Source organism: Uloborus diversus, chromosome 3, assembly GCF_026930045.1.
Source record: "Uloborus diversus isolate 005 chromosome 3, Udiv.v.3.1, whole genome shotgun sequence".
In the NCBI taxonomy this organism is placed as follows: Eukaryota; Metazoa; Arthropoda; class Arachnida; order Araneae; family Uloboridae; genus Uloborus; species Uloborus diversus.
The window spans coordinates 154,383,049-154,407,714 of NC_072733.1; the positions used below are offsets into that span (position 1 = coordinate 154,383,049).

Here is a 24,666-nt window from a genome sequence, read left to right on the forward strand (position 1 = left end):
CCAACTCCTTCCTCTAAGTTCCCTAAATTAGACTAAAATTTACAGTTTTGTGATGATTCTAGTTTTAGAAATAGTTAAAGCAGCCCTCCCACCTTTCCATCACCAAAGAAAGCCTTTAAGTTTTAAGAGTTTAATTTAAAATTATCATATAAGGAAGCTTTCAGATCCCTTCTCCTTAAGTTCTCCAAAGATTGCCTAAAACAGAGTTCAGAATACTTCAGCTTTGAAAAATTTACAGAGGGGGGGGGGGGGTGACTGCAGAACCCTGCTCCTGCTCACTAAAGACAGTCTAAAATTGTGCTTTTCGGTTTCCCATTTTGGAATTTCACCTAAAAAGAGCCCCCGTCTCCACTCTTTGACATTACCAAAGACAACCTAAAGGTTTTAAGACTTCAGTTACAAACAATTTTCAAGAGAGTCTTGAATACCTTCCCTTAAATCATCCAAGTATAGGAGTTTTTAATACACTCTATTACAAAAAAATTGACGAACCAAGGAGTGATCCGATTGAGACGAAAATTGGTGGATAGGAAGACAATGCACAGAATAGTAAATGATTAAATTCTCAGAATAATTGAATAATTTATGTCAGAATTACAGTGACAAGTTCAATAAGGTATTGACCCGCCTCTAGGCTGGATACAAACTGAAGCAAGACTGTGGCAAACACCCATAAAGCTCCCGGAGGGTGTCCTGCGGTATTTCCGGCCAAATTTGCACCAATTGTCGGAGGAGGTTATCAACATTCCTTACCAGATGCAATCGCCATCCCATCATACCCCAGACATGCTCGATGGGAGAGAGATCTGGCGATCTGGTTTGCCACGGAAGAGTTTGACAAACTTACAGACAGTTCATAGCAAAACGAGCCGTATGTTATCTGGCATTGTCCTGCTAAAAACCAGCCAAGTGTACTTCAAAAGGAACAGTAGCAAAAACAGGTCTTAGGATGTCGTCGACGTACCACTGTGCAGTAAGTGTACCTGTAATTACGATCAAAGGAAATGGTACCCCAGACCATAATGCCTTGTTGAGGGCCAGTGTAGCATGCAAAAGTGAAACCAGAATCCCCCCTCTGCCCTGGGTGTCTCCAAACACGTCTTCAATGATCATCATGACACAGTTGGAAGCAGGATTCGTCACTGAAGACTATACGTCCCCAGTCGGCACCATTCCAACCTGATCGAGCCATGCACAACTGTAATCTGGCTCGGCAGTGTGTAGGCGTCAGTGGCAGGTGGCGTAACGGTCGGCACGAGAGTAGATTTTGTTGTCCCAACCGTCTGTAAATGGTCATGATGGACACTGCTGTTTGGGTTGAACATCTGATGGTTCATTGAGATGAAGAAAGCACTGTGACAGCTGATCGGACAATCACTCTGTCATGACGATCTGCTGTGACCCTAGATCAACCGATACCATCCTGACGCTGAACTGTGCCATTTTCTACCCATCCTTGCCAGCATCTTCGAATTGCTGCATCGCTTTGACTCAAATGACGAGTGATTCTCCGATTTGACCAACCGGCCTCTTTCAATCTAATGATACAACCTCTTTTAAACTCTGACGGTTGCTCGTAATGAGAACGAACCATGCAGCGAGGCATTTTTAAGTTGTTGAAAGGTAATCTGAATCGCAATCAAACCAAAAGTTGTAACAACTGAAAGTTGTAACAACTGTTGTAGAACTGCTCCTTATATACATTTGCTGGATGCGCAGTTTTGATGCGCTGGAGATCAAACTATTCATTCATTGGACACGAAATTTTAATCATTTGCATATCTGATCAAAGCATTCATGTATACAAAATTTCAAAGCAATTGGATGATTACTTCTTGGTGCATCGATTTTTTCGTTATAGAGTGTACTTCAGCTACAGAAAACTTTCAGGTTAGAATACCTGAAACCCTCTCATAAATTCACCAAAGATTGCCTGAATTAGTGTTTTTAAGATTTCAGTTTCAGACTTTTTTTAGAGCCTCCCCTCAACCTAAACTTTTACATTACTAAACAAACCTTAACATTCTCGAACTTCAAATAATGGCCTACAATTGCGTTTTTACGACACTACTTGCAATTTTTTTCCTGGAACCTTCGAGCCCTCCCCTCATCACTCTTATATTATCAAAGATAGACCATATATACTTGTGTATAAGTCGAGAAATTTAGCACAAAAAATGAAGTTAAAAGTTGGGGGGGGGGGGGGGCGACTGATACGCGGGGCAGATTGTCTGAAAATTTTTCCCGAACAATTCTTGGTAAAAAAACTCGTAAACATGAACATTTTTCCGATTTTAGTCCAACCCTTTTAAATATATGTTATAGAAGTAAATACTTATGCATTCTGCTATATGTTTAAATGGTCTGACTGTGAAATAAGGACTGAATAATTACAGTAAACGTCCAACTAAGGTGAAAAGTGCAACAATCGCCCTATTCGTGATTTTTCCCGATAATCACAAATTAATGCTCATTTAAAAAAAATGTATAACATGACTACAGCACAGAATTTTATTGATATTTATTCAAAAGCAATAAGTAACAAAAATCTTAACAGCAAAATCAAACCCTTTAAAAAAATCACGATCGCAGAAATGAACCCTTTTTGTGCAAAAGAATAATAATCAGTTGTTTTTTAACATAAAAATTTTTATTGCACTTCATTTTCCTCCTTTTTACAATGTTTATATTCAAAATTAGTGTCAAAATGTTCCGATTTTCTCCGAAAGTAGGGGCTCAACTTATAAGCGGGTTTTCAATTTTTTCAAGAATTTCCTCCTAAAAGTAGGGGGGAGGTCGACTTATATGCAAGGTCGACTAATACGCAATCATATACGGAAAACGTTTAAAGACTTCAGTATCGGGGGTTAATTTGTGGATACAAATTGCTCTTTGCAAGAACAACGTCTTTTCTCAAGCTGGTACTGCAATTATTTCTCTCGTGCCCCTCCCCATTTCCATTCTAGTGAATCTAAGGTTGAAAGGCATTAGATTTTTGGGATTCTTCAAGTTCTGGTAAGTATGTAACAGTAACATGACAAAAATGCAGGAACAGTTGCCCATCGTTGCTTCAAACCAGCTTGAGATTTTCCTAGATTCTTTCCAGAATTCCAGAATTCCGATTTTTATCGAATCTTAAAAGAATCTTCTGGAGAGCGGGAAAGATGTGATAGTTGATGGGGGCAACACTCAGGTTGTAAAGGGGTGTTCGAGGATATCCCAGCCGAATCTATCGAGTAGAGCTGTAGTTTGACGCGACACATGTGGGTGAGTATTGTCATGCAACAAACACACTCCTTTGGTGAGCATACCCCTTCTTTTGTTTTGGATAGTTCGCCTAAGTTTTTTGAGTCTCGCAGTATCCGTCTGAATTGATGGTTGTTCCTTTCAGCACAAAGTTTACCAGACGATGCCCCTTCCGGTCCCAGAAAACGGTAGCCATAATCATTCCTACTGACTTCTTTGTCTTGAACTTCTAGGGATTCGGAGAGGTCGGTTAACGCCTTTGTTTCGACTGCACCTTGTTTCCAGGGTGAAATGATGTGCCCACGTTTCATCTCCAGTGACAATTGAATCTAGAAATTCTTTGCCCTCTTTTTCATAGCAGCAGAGAAATTTGCGCTTCCTCTTGTGTTCATCAGTCAGTTGTGTAGGGACACACCCGGCGGCCACCTTGTTGTAACCGAGGACCTTCGAAATAATGTTCTGCACGGCGAAGTCACTCTCCATTAAGAGCCTCCACTATCTCATTAATGGTTATCCTCCAGTTGCTGCGGACCATCTTGTTGATCCGAGTCGCCGTTGATTCCGGCAAACTTGGCCGCCCTGACCGCTGCTCATTGTAGACATTTTTCCAGCCCTGAGAAAACTTCCGGCACCACTTCCGTACGTCTTTGACATTAACATTTCTCACCTTTCACTTCCACTAACTGACAATGAATTTCTATTGGAGAAACCTTTTTGGCATTCAAAAATGAAATGATCGAGTGCAGTGTGCACCTGGCAGGTGAACGAAGGGGGAGCTCCATCCTAAACGGCTACCAGGCAACAACTGAGCATCCCAGCGTCGCATGGCTTATTCTACATTGCAGAGGGAGAACCAAGGAATACAGCGCTGTCGTCACATTTTGCCTAGCAACTAGCGTTTGGAAATGCCATTGTAGAAACCTTGTTTTTCAATATATCCTCGTATATACATATAGTTTTACACAAACTCACTTATCTGAAATAATTGCTTTACGTGCATGTTTGAAAAATTTAGTTTTCATTCAATTTTCCCTAAAAGATCAAAAAGGAACTATGACATGTGAACAAGTTTAATCTTCAATTATTGATGGACTAACAAAAATAAGCAAGTTGTAATGCATCTTCTTTTTAAATAATCAATAGTTTAGAGAAGGATCAGTCGCACCCCACATATTAAAAGTCTGAACATAACTTAATAATTTGAAATAAACAATTAATTTGTAATATTATTACTTGAAAATATAATTTCCCAGCATTGTTGACAAATTCTGTCTTCTTTGTTAAGGTATGCAAGATGGGCTCTTAGATTACAGCATCGAGAGCATAAAACCTATAGGAATATAGAAAAGATAAGCATTAAATCCTCTATGTTGCAAATGTTTATAAAGCATTATAAAATTTTTCACATGCATGTTTATTGTGTATTCATGGATTTTTGCCTGAAAAATGTTCTCGCATTTATTAAAGAAAAATTTATGCACACAAATACAAATACTAATTTTGGATAAAAATACACAAGAAACATAAAAAATGTAGTACAATAATGAACACTGGCATAAACTCAACAAGTAATAACATTTGTAGGCAGGTGATGAGAGTCGTCATGTCGCAGATTCCAGTGAGGGGACAACTCAACTCGATCAGAGAGAATGGGTGGTTGGCAAAAAAATTTGGCGATTGTAATGTATGTTGGCCCTCAGAAAAAGGACCAACTGATGTGGAATGGTCGGCTCAGGAGAAATGAGCAACGGAAACTGAATTTCAATTTAAATAACATTTTATTCAAAACAAATGTATTAGTGTAAATAGAAAAAACAAACATTCAACATTTATAAAATCAATTCCCCATAAACAAATTAAACATTCCCCCCAACATACATCAACAAGAAATATCACATATTCGTTTTCTCTAAATTTCAATTCTAAAACGTCCTTAATAAACCTTAAACACAATGCCACATTGTAGGTACTGTCCAGGAAAAAACTAATGGAAAAAGTTCATACCCCTGGGAGTCCACACGCAAGCACTTGGCACACAAAAGCATGAAGGCCACATCCACCAATAGGATGTACTGTTGAGTTGAAAAAAAACACGTCCACTCGTGGACGACAGACCATCCTCTGTCAATGGTCACTGCATTCCAGGCACACCCATGCCACAGTAGAGGACTCCTCACCATATGCAGCACAGGAAATTATTTACCTGGTTTCCATGCAAAACAGGAGAACATTCAGAAGTAGAGGACACACAGTCTATTAGAGGTCACCATTCTCAATACTTCAACTCTTTATTTCTAAATTCTAAGTTTACAAAACCGCCTTCCAAACATAGGGTACTGTTTTAGAACTCATCCTGCACTTCTTGCAGGCAAAACAAATTTTAATTTTACATTTCTTTAATAAACTTCCACGTCCCCTGCGTGGACAAATCAACCAGAGCTCACATGCTCATATCAAAACAAACCGTCTGCAGAACGGAAGCAAATCATAAGAGATCGATTGATTGATTGACTTGCTATTTAAGCAGTCTCCTTTTCCCCTAAGCAATGACGTGACGTCGTCAAAATTTACATCTGTTGCATCTCAAAGCAACTCAACACAGTTAATCTTTTAACTGCTGCTATTTTAAATTATTTCTGCACTGCTATCGGCAGAAAGATCCTCAACACTTGAGACCTGACTTCACGTCCGCCGATGAGCGAAATATGTGATTGACTGTTGGGTGTTTAGTCACTGGGGATTTCTACACGCTCGCCGGGTATTTACGTCTTTTAAAACTGGAAATCTATTTCTCTCAGATAGTTTGAATTCACAAGTAAGTTTTAAACAATTTAAAATACATTCAAGCTTTTTACGAATCTCTCCAAGAACCAAAAAAATGGCTTTTGCCAACAATATACGTGTTACATTTTGGTGCATAATATTTTAAGATTAATAAATAATTGGCGTGAGATAGTTGTGTTTACTGAAATAACATCACTAAAGCTACAACACCGGTCTCTAGCCATTTGAGCCACTATATGACAAGCTGATTGATAGCATGAAAAATTGTGGGAGAACTTCAGTGAAAATAAAAAAAATCATGTTCATACAAGACCAGTGGCAAAGCGACAAAATTAAAAGTAAGAAAAGTTCTTTTAGCTCCCACCCCCCTGATTTTGAGACAAATTCCACTTTAAGATTTCTCAGAATTCTATGTAAAATAAAACAGGTCTTCGTACTTTGGTGGAAGTAGAAAAATGTAAAACATATTATATTTTAAAAATTCATTTAAAATTTTACAGCATAAATATTCAGCTGAAGCTGAATGTTTGATTGGTTCATTCATTACATTCCAAATCTTCACCTGAAGCTAAACATTTGACCTACTCAACTTGAATCTAAAGGGACCAACGAAAAAATTCGACTTATCAGAAGTTACCACTGGTTTTGATTTTCAACATTTTAATGTTAAAAACCATGGAATATTTTAAGTAATATGTACACATAACAGACAAAATTACAGAACTTAAAAGTTTTTAAGCACAATATGCAGTTTAATCAAAAATATTGAGAGAAAAAAATCAAAAGCATGATTTTGATTTCGATAGTGCTAGAACCACTCGAATAGAGCTGATTCTGATTAAGGAAAGGTGCACATCTTTATTCGTTTCAAATTCAGATTCATGGATTCTACTGCTTTAGAAGTTTCTATTTTTCTTTTAATATCATTGACAGTTCTTGCTTAGCCATTGTTAATAGTAAAGAAAACTTACTCTGTCTCTCAGGAACAGATCCGCATATAATCGAACAAAAGAATGAATAGGAACACATCTTAACTTAGGTCAACCTTTGAATAAAGGTACAATTAGTTGACTTGACAGCTTGAAAGCAAATTCGTAGTCCAGCAACATGTCAAAAAAGTAAATAGTACAGTACAACAAAAGAAAACAAGCTAACTCATTTCCGTACAAGTATCTTGCTCCTTTATCGTACATCGGCTCAACAGGTGCTCTTCTTGCTTTAGAGGTGCTTAGAGGCTATTGTGCAGGAATTGCAAGTGAAGGTGAATTACTTTTTCTCTCATAGTCATTTGTATCTTTCCTTTTTTTTTTCGTTCTTATGAAATAAATTTTGAGTCTTCTTGGAAAAAACTTAGAGTTAAAGGAAGCTTAACTTTGATATATTGAGAATAATTAGCATGGAATTAAAGACAAAGACTTGATAAAAACTTGGAGTTATAGTAATATTCAAGTTATTGGGCTTCGAGTTATCGTGAATTCACTGTAGTTGTCTTTACACATTGAAAATTATGTATTTTTTAATTTTTATGCATATTTCAAGTTCTTTAAATAAAATATTCTGAAACACATAGTTAAGTTGCTGAGATCATTCTCAATGATGCCTTAATGAATAGCAGCTAAAAATATATGTACAGTCGAACTTGCTTATAATGAGCACGAAAGTACTGTTAAATTTTCTTGTAACCGAGAGCTCGTAAAAAACGAGTTTGCGAGAAATATCATGAAAACTCATACATTTTTTATTTGTTTGTTTTTATGTACAGTATTAAAAGAGTTAGTTTGCTTTGAGCTGTCTTATTGTTTCTTTCTTGTGATATTGTTTTTTGAGAAATGCTCACGACAAAAGAAACATTGTCATTTGCACCCAGCTTTGAAGAATATTAGAAGTTTTTCTGCACATCAAAAGCCATCGAAATGGTAGAGGGCAGTTCAGCTTGAAATTCTTCACATTCATCCTTATCATTGTTGCTTTCTTTTTTTCCATCTGCAGTAGCTTGAATTTGAGTTACATTCCTCTTGGAAGCGATAACACCAGTATCAACAAAAAAAATTTCTAATGATTATCTACAATACATTTTGAAAAATGGGCCATCATTTATCATTTGTTTTCAGGATTTATGACTCATCTATAACTTTAGATTGACTTTGGAATGAGAAAGGAATTTTTCCATGAAAGAATAAATTTAGTAATAAATCCATGGAAATCGTATGAATCATTAAACTATTGCTCGCTTTAAGTGGGCTCAGCCCGTTAAAAGAGAGATGTGATCCCATAGATTTAACATTGTACCAACCAAATATTTCTGATTTCCTTGCTAAAACCGGGTTCTCGTTAAATCAGGGCGTGTTATGAACAAATTCGACTTTACTATAAATCTAGACAAGGGGTTCCCAACCTCTTTCCTGTTGCGAAACCCTTCCAATATTCCAAAGAAATAGGCAAACCACTTGTAGCCAGCAACGTTTTTTTTTTTTAATATTTTTTAACAATAATAATAAAGAAAACAATAAATTTTAGATACCATTTTTTTTTTACACATTTTTCTTCTATTTTTTGCAGTGCACAAAAAAGTAATTTTTACTAACAAAAATATTTTTTACTCTCTCTTACTACAAGAGTTTTGCTCTACAAATAAAATTCTTCCTCAGGTATAACACAAATTATGTTGGGTCATGTTATTTCATAACATTTTTTTTTACTGCATTACTTAAACTGACAAGTTTCCCCTTGGCAATGTTTCTGAAGAAAATATTTTATTAAAAGAAAGTCTTTAACTGATATTTTTTGCTCAAACAGTTCAGAATAGAATCGTCGAAAGTCAATAAAACACGTTTCAGACCTTTGCATGTGCTCCTTGTAGTATTTTCTTGGAAGTTTTTATAAAATACTTTCGGATAAAAAGCTACAGTGTAAAACTGAAGTAAGCGTGTAAAAAATCCGTCAATCCGTCATTAGGGTATTATTTTAGTGAACCCCCTTTGTAGGAAAGAGTGTTGTACCTTGGGATAATTTCATATTTTAATTTTTGATGTGAATTATTTTAAGCAAATTTTTAAAATCTAAAATTCACATTAAAACAGCCAACATGCTTCTATGCTATACATTTTTTCTTAAATTCCGACAGTTTGAAAATAAAATTTTGCCACTTATTTAAAGTGAAAGTTCCAAGCTGTCCCAAGGTACAACATCCTATTGTACCTTGGGTCACATCCTGTTGTACTATTTGAAAGTCTTCATGATTCAGGAAACAGCCATATACTTGAACCAATTTTGCTCCAGAAAACAAAAAACAAAAAATTTTTTTTGATGCTAGTGAATTAAATCATAAATAATTAATTATGAATTATTATCCAACATTAAATGCGTTTAAAAGACTACACAATATTAGAACATTGTTCCATGTTCCTAAATTTATCTTAATTATTAAGAACTATGCATTGTTGTACCTTGAAATGTGTCCTAAGGTACAAAATGTTTGGTTGTCCAAAGGTACAATTACTCCGTGGTTTAAGAAAAGCCAAAATAAAGGTCTATCTAGATGCAATATCATTATTTTTTCATAAGCAAACTATTTAAAGTACGTCTCTTTTATAAAAAACAAGCGGTACACGCACGGCTTTGCCCGTAGTAGAAAATGAAAAGATCATTTGGTTTGCCTGTATATTTACAAATAATGGATGATGAATTTCTCGCCAATTTGCTATGTTCATTTGCTTTCCCATGTTATGGTTCCATGTTATAATATTTTCATAATTTACTGTTCCATGTTATGATAATTTGCTGGGTAAAATATTCTTAAAATTGGAATAGAAAAAGAACAAAATTGAATTTTCGAAAACTTGCTTTGAGGTGCACACCTCCATGCTACAAACTAATTTTGTGCCAAATTTCATGAAAATCGACCGAACGGTCTAGGCGCTATGCGCGTTACAGATGTCCAGACAGAGAGATTTTCAGCCTTATTGTTAGTAAAGAATATAATTCAGTTGATTAAACTTACAACTACTTACAACTACAAAGACAGAAAATGAAATTAAAATGAAGAAAAAAATTTACTTTGGAGTCATGAAATTTTCTTTCTCTCACAAAATCGTCAATTTTACTTATTTGATGCTAATTTTTACTATGGCACCATTTAGTGGTGAAGGTTATTATTAGAGATTACAAAAACATGGCTGCTAAAAATAGATTCTTAGAAATTAGCAGTGTCCCAAGGATGCGCCCATATGCAAAGTTGCAAGGAGGGGGGGTTCAAATATTTTCCCCGTGGTTTAGCTGGATGTTTCCCCCGTGGAAACTGATTTCAGGACAGATTAGAGTCATTAAAATTTGACATTTTTGATAACTTATTCATTTATGGCTGGAGAAGAAATGTTTTTACATTTTTACAAAGAAAAACGTACTAAAAGTAAAGAAGTTCTAATTTCAAAGGGGGGGGGGGGGTCGAGCCCCCCTTGCCCCCTATATGGGCCCTCTTGTCCCAAGGTACAAAACTTTCCCCTACACCTCGCGAACAACGGGATGGGAATCAATTATCCAGATTATCAATTAAAACAAAAAATAAATCAATAAAAAATTGTCCTTCACAAACTATAATTTTTTTATCCAAGATATATTAGGATGAATGTTAAAAAATTAAAGAACTAAATCGTAAACGAAGGAGTTATTAGATCCCGAACCTTAGGTTGGCCTTATTTGGGCACACTTGCCTTATTTATTTATATAAATACAACAGAAACAGTACCGTAAGTGATGAACATTTATAACCATGTATGTAAACGTTACAAAATGTTGGAATCCAAAAATCCAATTCTTCTGGGGTCTAAGACATCACATACCCACCTTATCAGTTAAGGGTTAATGACTTCTAGATTTTTATCCTCTCTTTTGCTAAAGATAAAGTTTCTTAAACTGTTGTGTTCCACAAATAATGACACTTTAAAAATTTAAAACGTAATTATCGCACTGATTTTCATCCCATTTGCTGTCAAATTCATTAGAAATATTTCTTTAAAGTGGTCCATATCTCCTTGCTGCTCTCCTTGTTCGAAGAAAAAACATTTTCCAAAAAAAAAAAAAAAATGTGTTTCAATCGATTGTACTTCTAACAATGCAGTGCGAGTCTGGTTTCTGCAATTAAGTGAAGCTTTATTTATTTTGCTCCTCATAAAGAGAAAAAAGATGTGAATTATTTAGCATTATTGACATTCATTACAGGAAAATAGAGAAACACTTTGGATTATTTGCTAAACATAGCTTTGAAAAGGCCACAAAATTACAATTTATTGCTTGGGTGTTGGTTAAATGTTGAAACTAAATTTGATTCTAAAAATGTTTCTTGGAAATTCTTTGTAAAATGTTTAAAATAAAGGATCATATCCTTCAATGATACATTTGAAAAGTGATGAATGGTTTCTATCATTGAATTAATTATCACTAAACGCATATTGCAGAGCAAATTTTAATATGAACATCTGTTTTTCAAAGAATTATATGAAGGTCATTTAAAAGAAAGTCTTTGGCAGCAACATTTTAAGAAAAACAACTGTCTTGCAAGAATTTATCAAAAGTATGATCAAGTACTAAATTCATTAATACTACATATTTGGATTCCAAGAAAATAAACTAAATGTTTTCGGAGAACCTAGCATTCTTTGGAGCTCAACAATCATTACACTACCGATTAAATTGAAAATTTAACATTAGCGATCTGAAAAATACATAAATATTTAGGTAATAAAAATAATTAGTTTACTACATATAATGTGTGCTTTTCTGCAGTATATCAAGTTCTAGCTCCATACTTCCAGCACACCCTCAATAAATTACAAATTTTTTTCTCTCTTTTTTTCTTGATTTTTGAACTTAAAAGACAAAATCTTTTCTATGTACCATTATAATGCAATTTTCTGTGGCACAATCACTCATTTTTATTCTTGTTAAGTGTACCTTGGACCTGTTCAAGGTACACTTAAGTACCTAGAGCTACTACAAAAATCGAAATGTTACCTTTTATTACATTAGTATTGTGATTTTCATAACGAGATAGGATTTAGTTTCATGATTGAAGCCAATTATGTTTTTTGCAACCACGAAATGCAATAAGACTCTACTCGCTGGGTTTGTTGTTTCTACCAACATTCCTGTTCCAATTGACTTAATTTAGACTCAACCCTCTTAACTTTATACAATCCTCTTTAGACCAAAACAGCACTCAGCACACAACTAACTTCCGTGAACATTAGGGTGGGCCGAAAAAAACGCTTTTTTATTTCGAAGTTGTAATAGCACGTAAAAGTTGCGAGTTATAAAGACAAACAAAGGAAAAAAAGAATTATGGAAATCGATCGACATCTTTCGTTTGGGCATGGGGCCTAAAATTTGACAAAATATGAAAAAAAACATCATTTTTGAGATTTTTTTAAAAAATTTTTAATTAAATGTTTTCTTAATGTAAATAGTTTGATAATAATCAGTATTTAAATATAATAGAAGAAGTATTTTTTTTAGTCGAACTGAAAATGAGATAGCAAAAAAAAAAACTGTCAGGTTCAGTCAATGTTTTCCGGTAGTGCAAAGTCTTAGAAACTCTCCAGTGCATACGTCGGACAGCAATCCAGACAACATCACTCACTTGGCTGGGGCGCTCCATTTCACGCCATCCCCGACATCCTAGAACCACGTTAGATGTCTCCCAACATTGTTTTTTTTTTCTGCATCTTTGAGTAGTGATCTTAGTAAACTATTATTTAGTTTGATTTAGCTGTTTTGGTTCTGCAACTCTTGTACTTTTCTGTCATGATATATGACTACGCAATGAGCAGTTTGTCTCTTCCATTTCAACGAGTTGCCATTCCATCAAATGTTTCAGCTCTTGGATGGCAAGACAACGAGGTCTAGTACCTCTAAAGGGTCAATTGGGGAAAAGTTAGCTGACTGCCTGAATCTTCTGGTACTTAACTTTCAGAGTATTGGTTGCCTAGTCCCAGAGATGGATCAAAACGTGTTCAGCAGAGATCGCCATCATTAATTTGATATTTCAAAGACAATTGAATCAGGAACTTGTAAAGACGATTTGGGTTGCACAAAATCCTCAGCGTTTATCACATTCGAGGTGGTTGACAAAATCAAATAGAACTCCCAGATTGTGTATATAAGTGAAGAAAGCCTTGCTTTTGAACTTCAAGAATTAGTATAGTTTACATTGAAATCATTCATGAAAATGTGGTTTAATATCAAACCATTTTAAGACGACCCAAAAGTTGTTTACCAAGCAATACAATATATCAGGCACTTGCCAAAACCTTTGCTTATGTTGTCAACCCTGTGATCGAACGGAATGGTTTTTTCACTCACAAAGAGAACTTACTGTTAAGCCATGACTCAAGATGACAATAAATACATAAATGTTCGGGGCTGGAAGAAATGACTGTAGTCACAAAAGATAGATCCAAAAAGAAAAACAGAACATTCACGCAAAAGTCAACTTCTATGTGCAAGAATACTCAGAAAAATGGTCAACTAGATGTACTGTGAATTGCCTTCTTCCTCATTGTTGGTACAAATCAGTGACTATGACGGCCTCAAATCACACATTGACAGTCAATCAATCCCTGACTTTGAAGACCTATTTGCTGGTGATGATCTGGACAGTAGGGTGGTTCTTATAAATCCGTCTCGAGATTCCACAAACTTTTCCTGAGACGTTTCCGTGACGAGTTTTACGCAGCGTTGAATAGTCTGCGTGTGCACTGGGAATTGCTTGAAAGTAATGTTCAAGACAGCCAAAAAACTTTTCACCAAGACCAATTGGCCCTTTAGAAATACTGGGCTCCGTTGTCTTGCCATCCAAGAGCTTAAGAGACATTGCCTGTAAGGATCAAGCAGGTTGTGATCAGGGGTCTGTACAGGATTTTTCACAGGGTCCGTTTTTTGTGAAAAATCAAATAATTTTGTGAAAAATGAATTATTTTTGTGAAAAATCAAAAAATTTCGCAAAAAAAAAAAAAAAAAAAAAAAAAAAAAAAATGTTAAAACGAAATTTTAGAATTTAGAGATGGCACAAACTGCATCAATTAAACTTAAAGTTGAGTGTTTTCTTCTTCTATGACGAGAAAATCATTCTGGATTTTTTTTTCTGATATTTGGCGGGGGGGGGGGCATTCTGCATTATGTTAAATTATACTAGATATATTTCTGTACAGACAAAAATATAAATAAATAAAACAAAATTCAGAATAGGGTTCAGCATTCAACTTTTTGACCCAAGACACTCTTAAAAAGCACGAAATTTCGTTTCTAACTTATAAATTCCGAGATTTTAACAAAAATAAGAAGATATTTCAATTGTTTACCTCTTAACAAAGCGTAATAATCATCAAAAATTCGAAAAATCGGATTCCCATAGCGGATGCAAAGAGATCGCAATTCTCAAAGTGAAAGCATCAAAAGTATAAAAACGGATTGTAAAAGAAATATTTTTGATAAAATTATTTTAAAATAGCATTTTAGAGTCCTATGATAACATATCATTAATATCTGTGAACACAGTTGACCCCAAAAAAAAATAATAATAAAATAAAATAAACCATCTATTCAGCATTTTAATTTTTGACTCATAACAGAAAATGGAACTTTGCTTTAAAAACTTAAAATGAGAGTTCTAACAGAAATAAAAAAGAGACTTTTCATTTATTTGAATCCTAATAAAGCGAAGTTAGCTTGAAAAAAGAACAAAATATGATTCTCATATCGGATGTTAAAAGATTGCATTTTTCAAAATGTAGACATCTAAAGAAAAAAAAAACGGTAATTAAAAGAGTTTACTTAAAGTTAATCATCCTTGTTAGCATCGAAAAATCAAAACCCATATAATTTTCTCCCAAAATAACAATTGAACATCGCACCGCACCGTAAAAACGCAAATATTGACAAGCCGACAAAAGGATGAGAATATTTTCTAATCTCATTATAAAGGTTCAACGCCAGACGCTAAGTGGTGATAGTTTTGAAGTTGGTAACCCTATCTGAAGCGATCATATTTTTTGCTCACCCTTACTATCTCTTTGCAGTTCTAAGTTCATTTCGCAGATATATATTATTATTGTTTATTAAATCATGAGCGGAGAAAAGTGCTTACCAATGCCTTTTCAGAAAGGTTTACAACAACACCGCTGTTAATTAGCTGTGATAAAACAAACAACCATTATATTTATTTGGCAGTAGCAATTATTTATCGCTTACAGGAGCATCGGAGCATTGCAAGAGTGCCGATTTTTTCTTTTTTCTTTTTTTTCAAAATTAGCCGATTTTGTATAAGCTGATCCCTCTATTTTGACTATTTGTGACAGATCCGATCTTGTTTATCAGAATTTTGTGAAGGGTCCGTTTTGTTTGATTGGGATTTTGTGAAAGGTCCGTTTTGTTTGATCGGGATTTTGTGAAAGGTCCGTTTTGTTTGATCGGGATTTTGTGAAAGGTCCGTTTTGGTTGATCGGATTTTTGTGAAGGGTCCGTTAACGGACCCAAATATCCTCTGGCCAGACCCCTGGTGATTGTTGACATTTTTAATTTTCTTTATTTTTGCATATGTTGTTCCTTATCATGAGTATAATTTAAATCCAAAATATGAGCTTTGTATGACTGACCATTTTTGGGAAATTAAATTTTTAAATTTAGGGGGCGTGGCACATTTTTGCGTGTTTTTCAAATTTGCAGAGTTTTAAAGTTCTTGTTGATTTCAGCACCCCTATAATGACATGTATTTTTAAATTCTATACTATTATATGGTCTCGTTAGATACCATTACAGCTGTCAAATCAGTGTCACTACGAGGTCGACGCCCACAAAGTTCGTTTAAAAATGACCGAAAATTAAATTTTTTACTATACTCAAGGCCAATTTTCTCAAAGCGCGTTCATGATGACATCAATGTTTTTACATCAATTTCTAGCTACACTTGCATACATCAAAATATGTAATAAAATTGGTGTCACTATAAGAGCGCCAGAAGATATTGGAACTTTTATTTGATAAATTTCACAAAAACACAAATGTTTAAAATCTGACTACCACTATCGCCCTCATAACAGTGATCTGAAACTAATTAAGTTTGATAACCAACATGTTAGTCTAACATTTCAACTAAAAAAATTGGTGTCACTCTTATTACTTTCGGAAATATAATCATTCGAAATTAGTATGTTATGGCATTATTTAAAGAAAGACTTTTCAAATTCGAATGGCTTTTTACACCGTTTGTTTTACACTTTATTATAAAATTACAGGAGTGACACCTAAAATAATGTGTTTCTAAAACTTTTTGTAAAAAAGCTTTTTAAAAAGCATTAGAAACACAGTAGATCGATATAGGTACAGATGGACGTATTGTGTAATGTGCATTATCGGCTAAAATACTCATAGTAATATTCATATTTTTTCAATCATACTAATTTTTATCTGTTATTTATATTAAAAATTCAACTATTTATTTTTACCTAAACTAAATAAACATAAAGTGTTGCATAGTTATGTACATAATGCATTACATAGCGAATATTCAGAATCTGAAACAAAATTTGAGGACAACGTAGACAAAGAAGACATAAAAAATCAAATTAACCAGCTTCAGAAAGATGGTCATCTCTTATTGAAATCTGGTAATTTTGTAGCACTAAAGCTTGGGAAAAAATAGAAGTTGACCATTTGCTAATCTAACTACAGCTAGCCCCCTCATAACAGATCTGAAACTAATTAAATTAAGTTTGATGACCACAGGCGCGGATCCAGGATTCTGCTCAGGAGGGGGCACTTTTTTTTTTTTCAATTTCTGCGCCCCCACACACCTGGCACCCCCCCCCCCCCAGCAAATGAATTCACAAAGAGGAAAAATCACATTTTTGTTTGTAATCCACAACTTCTTTACTTTTGAACATTCAGCTATTCTCCCGCTAGGGAAAAAAATATTAAAAATGCATTGCTACTGGAAGCGAAAAATAATTTAAATGAATTAATGTAGGACATAATAGGATTTTATAGTGGAGTTATCACAACGGGTGACACCTAGGACGTTAATTTGTGCCCCCCCCCTCACTCGCCCCATCAAGAAAAAAAAGTACAACAAGGTATTGTGATTCATTATTACAATAAATGTAATTAATGCGCATAACGTTTTCAGTGTAAACAATTGTTTTAGTACAGCTTTAAATAACAAAATGCAAAAATGTAAGCCCGAATGCAAGGGAGAGGCGATGGGGGTGATAATTTGTAGGACTCGACCAATGAGCATGGCCGATGCTAACTTGCGGGAAACATCGGCCCATCGGCCTTAAAAAACATCGAAAAGCCGATAGAATTGGCCGATGGTATTGGGAAAAAAAAGGACCTTTGCTGTTTTACTTTTTAATACAAAGTCAATGGAGTTGTTGTTTTCATACAAAATTATTTACTTAAATTTCAGTATGAATTTCTATTTTTAGTCATCCCTAGAAGAGTTTGTAATACTACATTCAGGTACCAGACAAGTTAATTATTGCGTTGTTTCTTGCAGCACAATGTACGTATGTATCTGTCATAAGTCATAACTCAAAAATGATAATCTGTTGAAGGTTAAAATTTCGTATGTAGGGTCTGCGGACGTTCAAGTGTGCACTTCCCTTTTTGTTTTTGATCGGGAGTTCTGAAAAGCCTGTTTACTAATTTTTTGTGGCTATTAATTACTTATTTCAATGTAAAACTAATATAGCGTCTCAAACTGACAATCATTTGGTGATATATTGCCGAATTGGAGACCATGGAAACAAATATGAGATGGCGAAACCGATTTTTGTGTCATTTTATTAGATTCCCGTTGAACCGACGGTAATTTTTAATTTTTCGATATTTGTAATATGAATCACAGTAATGCAGTCTTTTCTGTAACGCTTCGGCGGAGTTACAATCGAAATACATTTTGGGGATCACAGAAGTTGTAAAATATTTATAATTCGCATTTTTGTAACTCCTTCGGTGGCCCTATGGTTATGGAGATGCTCGGGCAATTGCAACATTTGCTATATTTTAAATCCGCCATTGCACGTCAAAACAAACTCGGGTGCAAGTTTTGAAAGGGTTTTCTGCTCAATGTTTATGATTATTTTAAACTATTTTTATGAATATTTTTTGAATTTCCGAGAACACTTGCGTGCCCCTCCTCCCACTCCCTCAATTTCTGAAATTAAACTCTAGTTGTACTTCTGAATTGTTTAAAACTAACACCATTCATAAAATTGTAGATTTTTTTTCTAACTTTATCTATTGTTTAGAAAGAATTTAGGGCATTAATGTAAGAAATCGATTAAAGACATTTTGAATGGTGACAAAATTCGGAAATCAAAGGGACTTTTGATTATTTTTTTTTTTTCGGAAGTGCTGAAGTAGATTCAGAAACTCTTCTGAGGCGTTGGTGGTAGCTGTTCTGTACTAAAAAAATGAGGAAGAGGTTCGGGCCAAAGTGTGATTTACTCCAAAATCAGAGGGTGACCCCCCAACCCTACCTCGTCGTTTCAAGCATTTCTTAAATATTTAGCGATTATTTATTTTGGTCAAGAAATGTCATTTTGCGTATTTCTTACTTGTTTCACCTATATTTTGTAAATTGCCATCTTTTTTGCATCATTAATACCGATTGATTTTTTTTTCTGTTGTAAGTAACTATTTTTATGTATTTGTATAAAATCAATGAATAAGTTACTTTCGTTTTTTATAGAAAAGTTTCAAGGATTTTCTATTATGCAATTTTTCAAATTTCAGAAAATTATTGTTAAATTGAAAAATTCAATTTGAACTTGTTTGTATAGCTTCATAAAAGATTACACAATCAAATTGTTCAATACTATGTGTGCAAACATCAGATCAAGTAGTATATGTATTCAGTTATTAACTTGGTGTAAATATTGAGTTTGTTTATTGTACCTGCGTTTTAAGAACCTTGCTCTTTTCATGGCTATTTTTTTTTTCAGCAAAATGTATGTCACTGTTATAGCTTTTATGAAAAATGCAAACTTTTCTATTCATAAATTTTAAATAAGTATAAAAATATTACTATTTTGATTTAATATTGTAATTTATCTGTTACCTTTTTTGTTTAATTTTATGACTAAAAATGTCTATGTGCAATCTTTCCACTTATTGCGTAATTTGTTTACGGTTTCATAGTTCTATTCTTAACTTTTTTTTTTGAATGATTAAACAACGTAATTTAATTTTTTTAACTATGTTTAGTGTACCTAAATCCATACATTATTACAACATTACTGAAATCTTAGTTATGTGCTCAATTTTAAAGAAAAACGAAAAAACAAATCAATTGGTTACTAAACAGTCTCTTTGTTTTTCTTCCTTCTTTTTTTGGCTATTGTTCTTTCTCTTTCATCATACAGCAGTCAAAAAAGGAGAAGCATAACTACACCCTATACAGATTGTACGTAGTACGATGCAAAAGTTCGGGGACAAGCTGTATCAAATCTTACCCAGAATAGTTCACATTACCGAAGCACATCCACCTTCAAAAGGTCACCTTGAAGGAATATGTACTTCTGCCAGTGTTCATATAACTTTTGGAAACATTCCTGGAAGCCATTTTTCGCTACCTTCTATGATGCAGCTTCCTCTTTTCCAGACGGAAAAAAGCGGCATCTATGCAAGTGTTTTTTTGCTGGGAACAGGTAAAAGTCACACGGAGCTAAGTCCGACAAAACGTTATGTTATTTGTTTGTCATATCAGAGTATTGACCAATCGAACCGTGCATCCTCAACATGAAAGTCGCCTTCTTCCCCACGATGAAGTTAATGCAGCAGCGCGAGAGGCCTTATAGGAATTTGCGAAAAATGTCTTCCAGGAGTGCTTCTAAAAGCTATACGTACGTTGGCAGAAGTGCATAATCGTTCAAGGTGACTATTTTGTAGATAGATATATGCTTCGGTAATGTGAACTATTCAGGGTAAGGTTTTATACAACTTGACCTCGAACTTTTAGATCATACTACGTACGTATGAGTTTTTAATTTACTATTTCATAACGTTTTTGAGTGATGCAAGTTTACGCGCATGAAGACATCACAAGAGAATCTGCGATAATTAACTGAGGAGGCGTTCAAAATGGATATTTGGTTATCTATATGTTCTTAGGTACATTAGTATGTACAGATGTGCCAAAAAAACTTGTGAAGTATAACTTTTGGTGATAGTAAAATAGAAATTTAGGTCGAAATCTGATTTTTTTTTGTGATTACAATTCTTAATTTGTAGAAAGGAAGTAAAATGAAATGAATCAATGATCCTTTAAATCCCTGACAATCTTATCAATTTATTTCTGTTTGATTTTTTTTTTTTTTTGCCATCGGCCAAAGGCATCGGCCATCGGCCATTTGGAGGAAAACAATCGGCCATCGGCCATCTTTGAACAATCGGCCAACAATCGACATCGGCCAAAAAATGCCATCGGTCGAGCCCTAATAATTTGAGGGACTGTGCACCTGCCATAAACGCAATTTCAGTCTATCTTCGACGAAGTTAGCGGGAGGAGGATGGGGTTTCCTTCAAAAATGTTTCCAAATTGTAGTCTTAAAAACGCGATTGCATTCCATCTGAAGTTAAAAGAAGAGCAGGTGCACAACTTGAAAATAGTTTTTTTTTTTCGTTTGAAAGAGGGAGGGGGGTTGGAGGGAGGAGGAGCACTTTAAAAAAATTCCCTCAAACATATGGTATATATGTAATATATAACACACATACAAAAACTAACAGTACCGTTGGGAGGTCAAAACTGGGAGATGATCTTTGATAATATTAAAAGAAGCAAATGTTCGGGGCCCTCGCCAGAATTTTTCTGAAATTAAATTTCTTAAAAACGTGATTATAGACTGCATTTGTGGATGTTAAAGAAGGAACTGGGGTTTAGGAAATGTCATGGATGCAAATAGGCTATTATCAAACGGTAAAAAAGCCCTAGAATGCCAAGAATTATTGAACTACTAGGATATCGATTTTTTGAATCGATTGACCACCCTCAGCCAATGTTTCAAAATTGAAGCTCCAAAAACGAAATTTTTGACAATCTGAAGATATTGAGGAGAGGGGAATTCCAGGAGGGACTCTCCTGTGGAAGTTTTTCGAAATTGAAGTCCTTAAAACAAAGGTTTTTAGACTTTCTTCAATGATGTTAGAGGGAAAAATTCAGAGGTTCATCCTTTTAAAACTAGAAAAATTGTAGTTTTAAAAACACAATTTTCGTCATTCTTTATTGATATTAGAGGGACGGATTTTAAAGGCCCCTCCCCAGGAATTTTTCGAAATTGAACTCTTAAAAATGCGGTTGTAGGCTATATTTGAGAAGGTTAAGGGCCTGGTAATTTTTCGAAATTGAAGATTCAAAATCGCTACTCAGACGATCTTCGGTGTTGTTAAATGGCGGGGTGTTCGGGGGCTCTTCCTCCTGGGCAGTCATTCCAAGCTCGTCAGCTTGCGAGATCAAGATTTTCGCTCACGTGATCGGTTGTGACGTAGAAATGTCGCAAAGTAGTATTCTAATCTACTCGAACCTAGCCGAAAGCTATGTTCGAGTAGATTAGAATAGTACTTTGCGACATTTCTACATCACAACGGATCACGTGAGCGAGAATCTCGATCTCGCAAGCTGACGAACTTGGAATGACCGCCCAGAATAATCTCTACAAAATTAAAGACCAGGAAACAAAATTTGAGACTATCTGTAATAATTTTCGATGGGGGGGGGAGGGTGAACTTAGCTCACAGCATTCTTATTTTCAGAAGGGAGGTGGAACAAATTAGCTGACCAAGAATCTGCAACTGTTAAAGGTTTTTAATCTAAAGATTTCTTTTTAAAATAATTAAGGTTTTTTCCTAACATTTCTTTTCCTTGTTAAAATAACTTTTCTATCCCTAAGACATGTTCCTTTCAGTAAGAAAGAATACTTCTGAAGAAAAAAACATCAACTCAGCATTCAGGGGTAGGTACAGGTCCTGTGGACTACTCCTCTGGTTGCGGCACATATGGGACTATTTTTTAATCAAAAATATCCTCGGGAGGAGGGCAGTGGTAGCCCGATTGGTAGAGTGTCGGATTCGGGGCCGGAGGGTCCTGAGTTCGAACCTCGATGGTCGAAGACCCACTGTCGTCATTAAAAGGGACTGGGCGACGTTAAATATGCTCGTTGTCTCAATGTCCTCCAAGTGAAACGATACCTCTGGGGGTGCTAGCACCAGGTAGCTATTAGCTCCTGGACTAGTTCTAAATTCTCATTAACTATTCGATCCGGTGATGGTGCTGCCATCTATCGGTATATAAAATAATGTATGCAAGGCACTTAGTATGCAGTCCTCGACATAAATACAGTTGTAGTCAGTTGTGACTCTGAATAGGAATAAGAATCCTTGGCAGGAGTTTTTTTGATGAAGTGGATTTTTTTAATCAAAAATATCTTTTGAAGGTGGTTTTTTGCTCAAGCTACTGTACTAGAATTGGCATTTATGTTAAAACCAATGGCTCGGGGTATTTTCACCTCTAAACACTGCCAGATATTTTTCAAAACTTAAGTCATAAAAATGCTATTATAAACTATCTTTCAATGAGGTTTATGTGCATATTTTTGAAAAAGTTTCATGCACGCAATTTCAGACCATCTTCGATGATGCTTCGCAAAGAGAGGTTAGGAGGCTCTCCCTAGGAAATTTTGTCGAAATTAAAATTCTAAAGACGTAATTGTTGTATCTCTTTGATGACGTTAGACGTTAGTGGAAGGGTTTGGATTTGGAACTTTCTCGCGAACATTTTTCGAAATCGAAGTTTCAAAAACGCAATTTTTAACGATCTTCGGTGATGGCAGAGAGGGGAGAGGGCAGAGAGGGGTTCGCCCCTTCTCTCGGACATTTTTGAAAACTAAAATCATAAATAAAAAACACAATCGCAAGCCAGCTTCAACGATAAACGAAGAAATGGAATTCTGAAACTCTCTCCCGGATATATTTAGAAATTGAAGTCAATAATGGAATTTTTGACGCTCTTCGATGATGTTAGGAGGATTAGAGTCCCTATTTAGAAGCTACGCTTCTATATAGGGACTCCAAGGAGGATAAAGGAGGGCCGCCCCCCTCTAGGAGGACCTCCCCCCCACCGCAGTTTTTTTATTACTGAATGTAAAAAAAACGTAATTTTAGATGATCTTCGATAATAGGAGGGAAAAGGGGGGGGGGGGGTCAGAGTTCTCAAGCGGAAATGTTTCAGAATTGAAGACCTAAACCTGTGTTATTAACATGTGTAACCAGGATACGTAGTAAAGGTTGAATAATTAAAATCAATCGCTCCTCACTTGAAAAATTTCTGTATCCGCTGTTGAGAACGGGCAATTCTCATGATATTGCGCCTCTAAGCAGACACAGACGCGCCACACTCCTCACTGGTTGAGAAACGGTTAATGACGTAAAAAAAATTTTTTTTTAAATGTCTTTCTTTTGCACCCAGTTCCAAAACTTCCCCTAAATTTAGAGGGACACTCATAAAATGCAGATATTGCGCCCCCTGGGGAGCGCGGGCGCCCCACAGATTGAGAATCGGTAAATGAATCAAATAAGTTTTCTAAATGTCTCTCTTTTGTACCCAATTCCAAAACTTCCTCCCTAAATTTCAAAGGAAAACTCATTAGTTACGGATATTGCGCCCCCTAGGGGAATGCGCCCCACTCCCCACAGATTGAGAACTGGTGAATGAACCAAATAACATTTCTGAATGTCTTTTTTCTATACCCAATTTCAAAACTTTCCCCCTAAATGAGGAGGAAAAATTTTTAAGTTGCGAATATTGCGCCCCTAAGAGGGGCGTGGAAGCGCCCTACTTGATATTGGTTGAGAATCGCAAATGAGACAAATGAATTTTCTAAGTATATTTCTTTCTTTTGTGCCGAATTCCAAGACTCCCCCCCCCCAGTATATTTAGAAGGAAAATTCATTAGTTGCGGATATTGTGCCCCTAAGGGACGTGCCCCATTTCCCACACATTGAGAAGTAGTGAATGAACCAAATAAATTTTCAAAATATCTTTGTTTTCCAAAATTTTCCTACCAAATTCAGAAAGAAAGCTCATAACTTGTGGATATTGCGCCCCCTAGAGGGGCACGGAAGCGCCTCACTTCACACAGTTTGAGAACTGGTGAATGAGACTAATAAATTTTCCATTTATCTTTCGTTCTTTCTTTTTGGTACTTAAATATTCGTCCAGGGACGCTTTCGGCGCCCCCTTCCTACTGGCGGCCCTGATTTCCCAGGGAGGGGCAATTGCCCCATTCCCCCCTCCCCCCCTTTGGATCCGCGCCTGGATGACCAACATGTTTGTCTAACATTTGGCCTAATAAAATTGGTGTCACTCCTACTATTTTTGGAAATATAATCATTCAAAGTTAGTATGGCGGTTGTGGCAATTTTTTTTCCTTTTTTTTTTTTAATTTATTTTATTTGTTTATTTATTTTATTTATTTTTTATTTTAATCTTTTCACATCCAGATAGTTTTTGTTTAGTTACAAAGAAGTGTAACTTTTAACATAAACAGCTATGAGCAGTAAGAGCGTCTTTATCTTGAACAGAAAATG

General features: G+C 35.3%; 1 protein-coding gene across 1 annotated transcript in view; it reads right to left on the reverse strand.

Moving 5' to 3' along the window:
• LOC129219001 (zinc finger FYVE domain-containing protein 9-like) overlaps positions 1–24,666 on the reverse strand; it is a 99,550-nt gene that overhangs the window by 62,202 nt on the left and 12,682 nt on the right. The window contains exon 4 of the mRNA XM_054853320.1: positions 4,480–4,576. Within this exon, the coding sequence (XP_054709295.1) occupies positions 4,480–4,576 (97 nt within the window). The remainder of the gene's footprint in view (positions 1–4,479; positions 4,577–24,666) is intronic.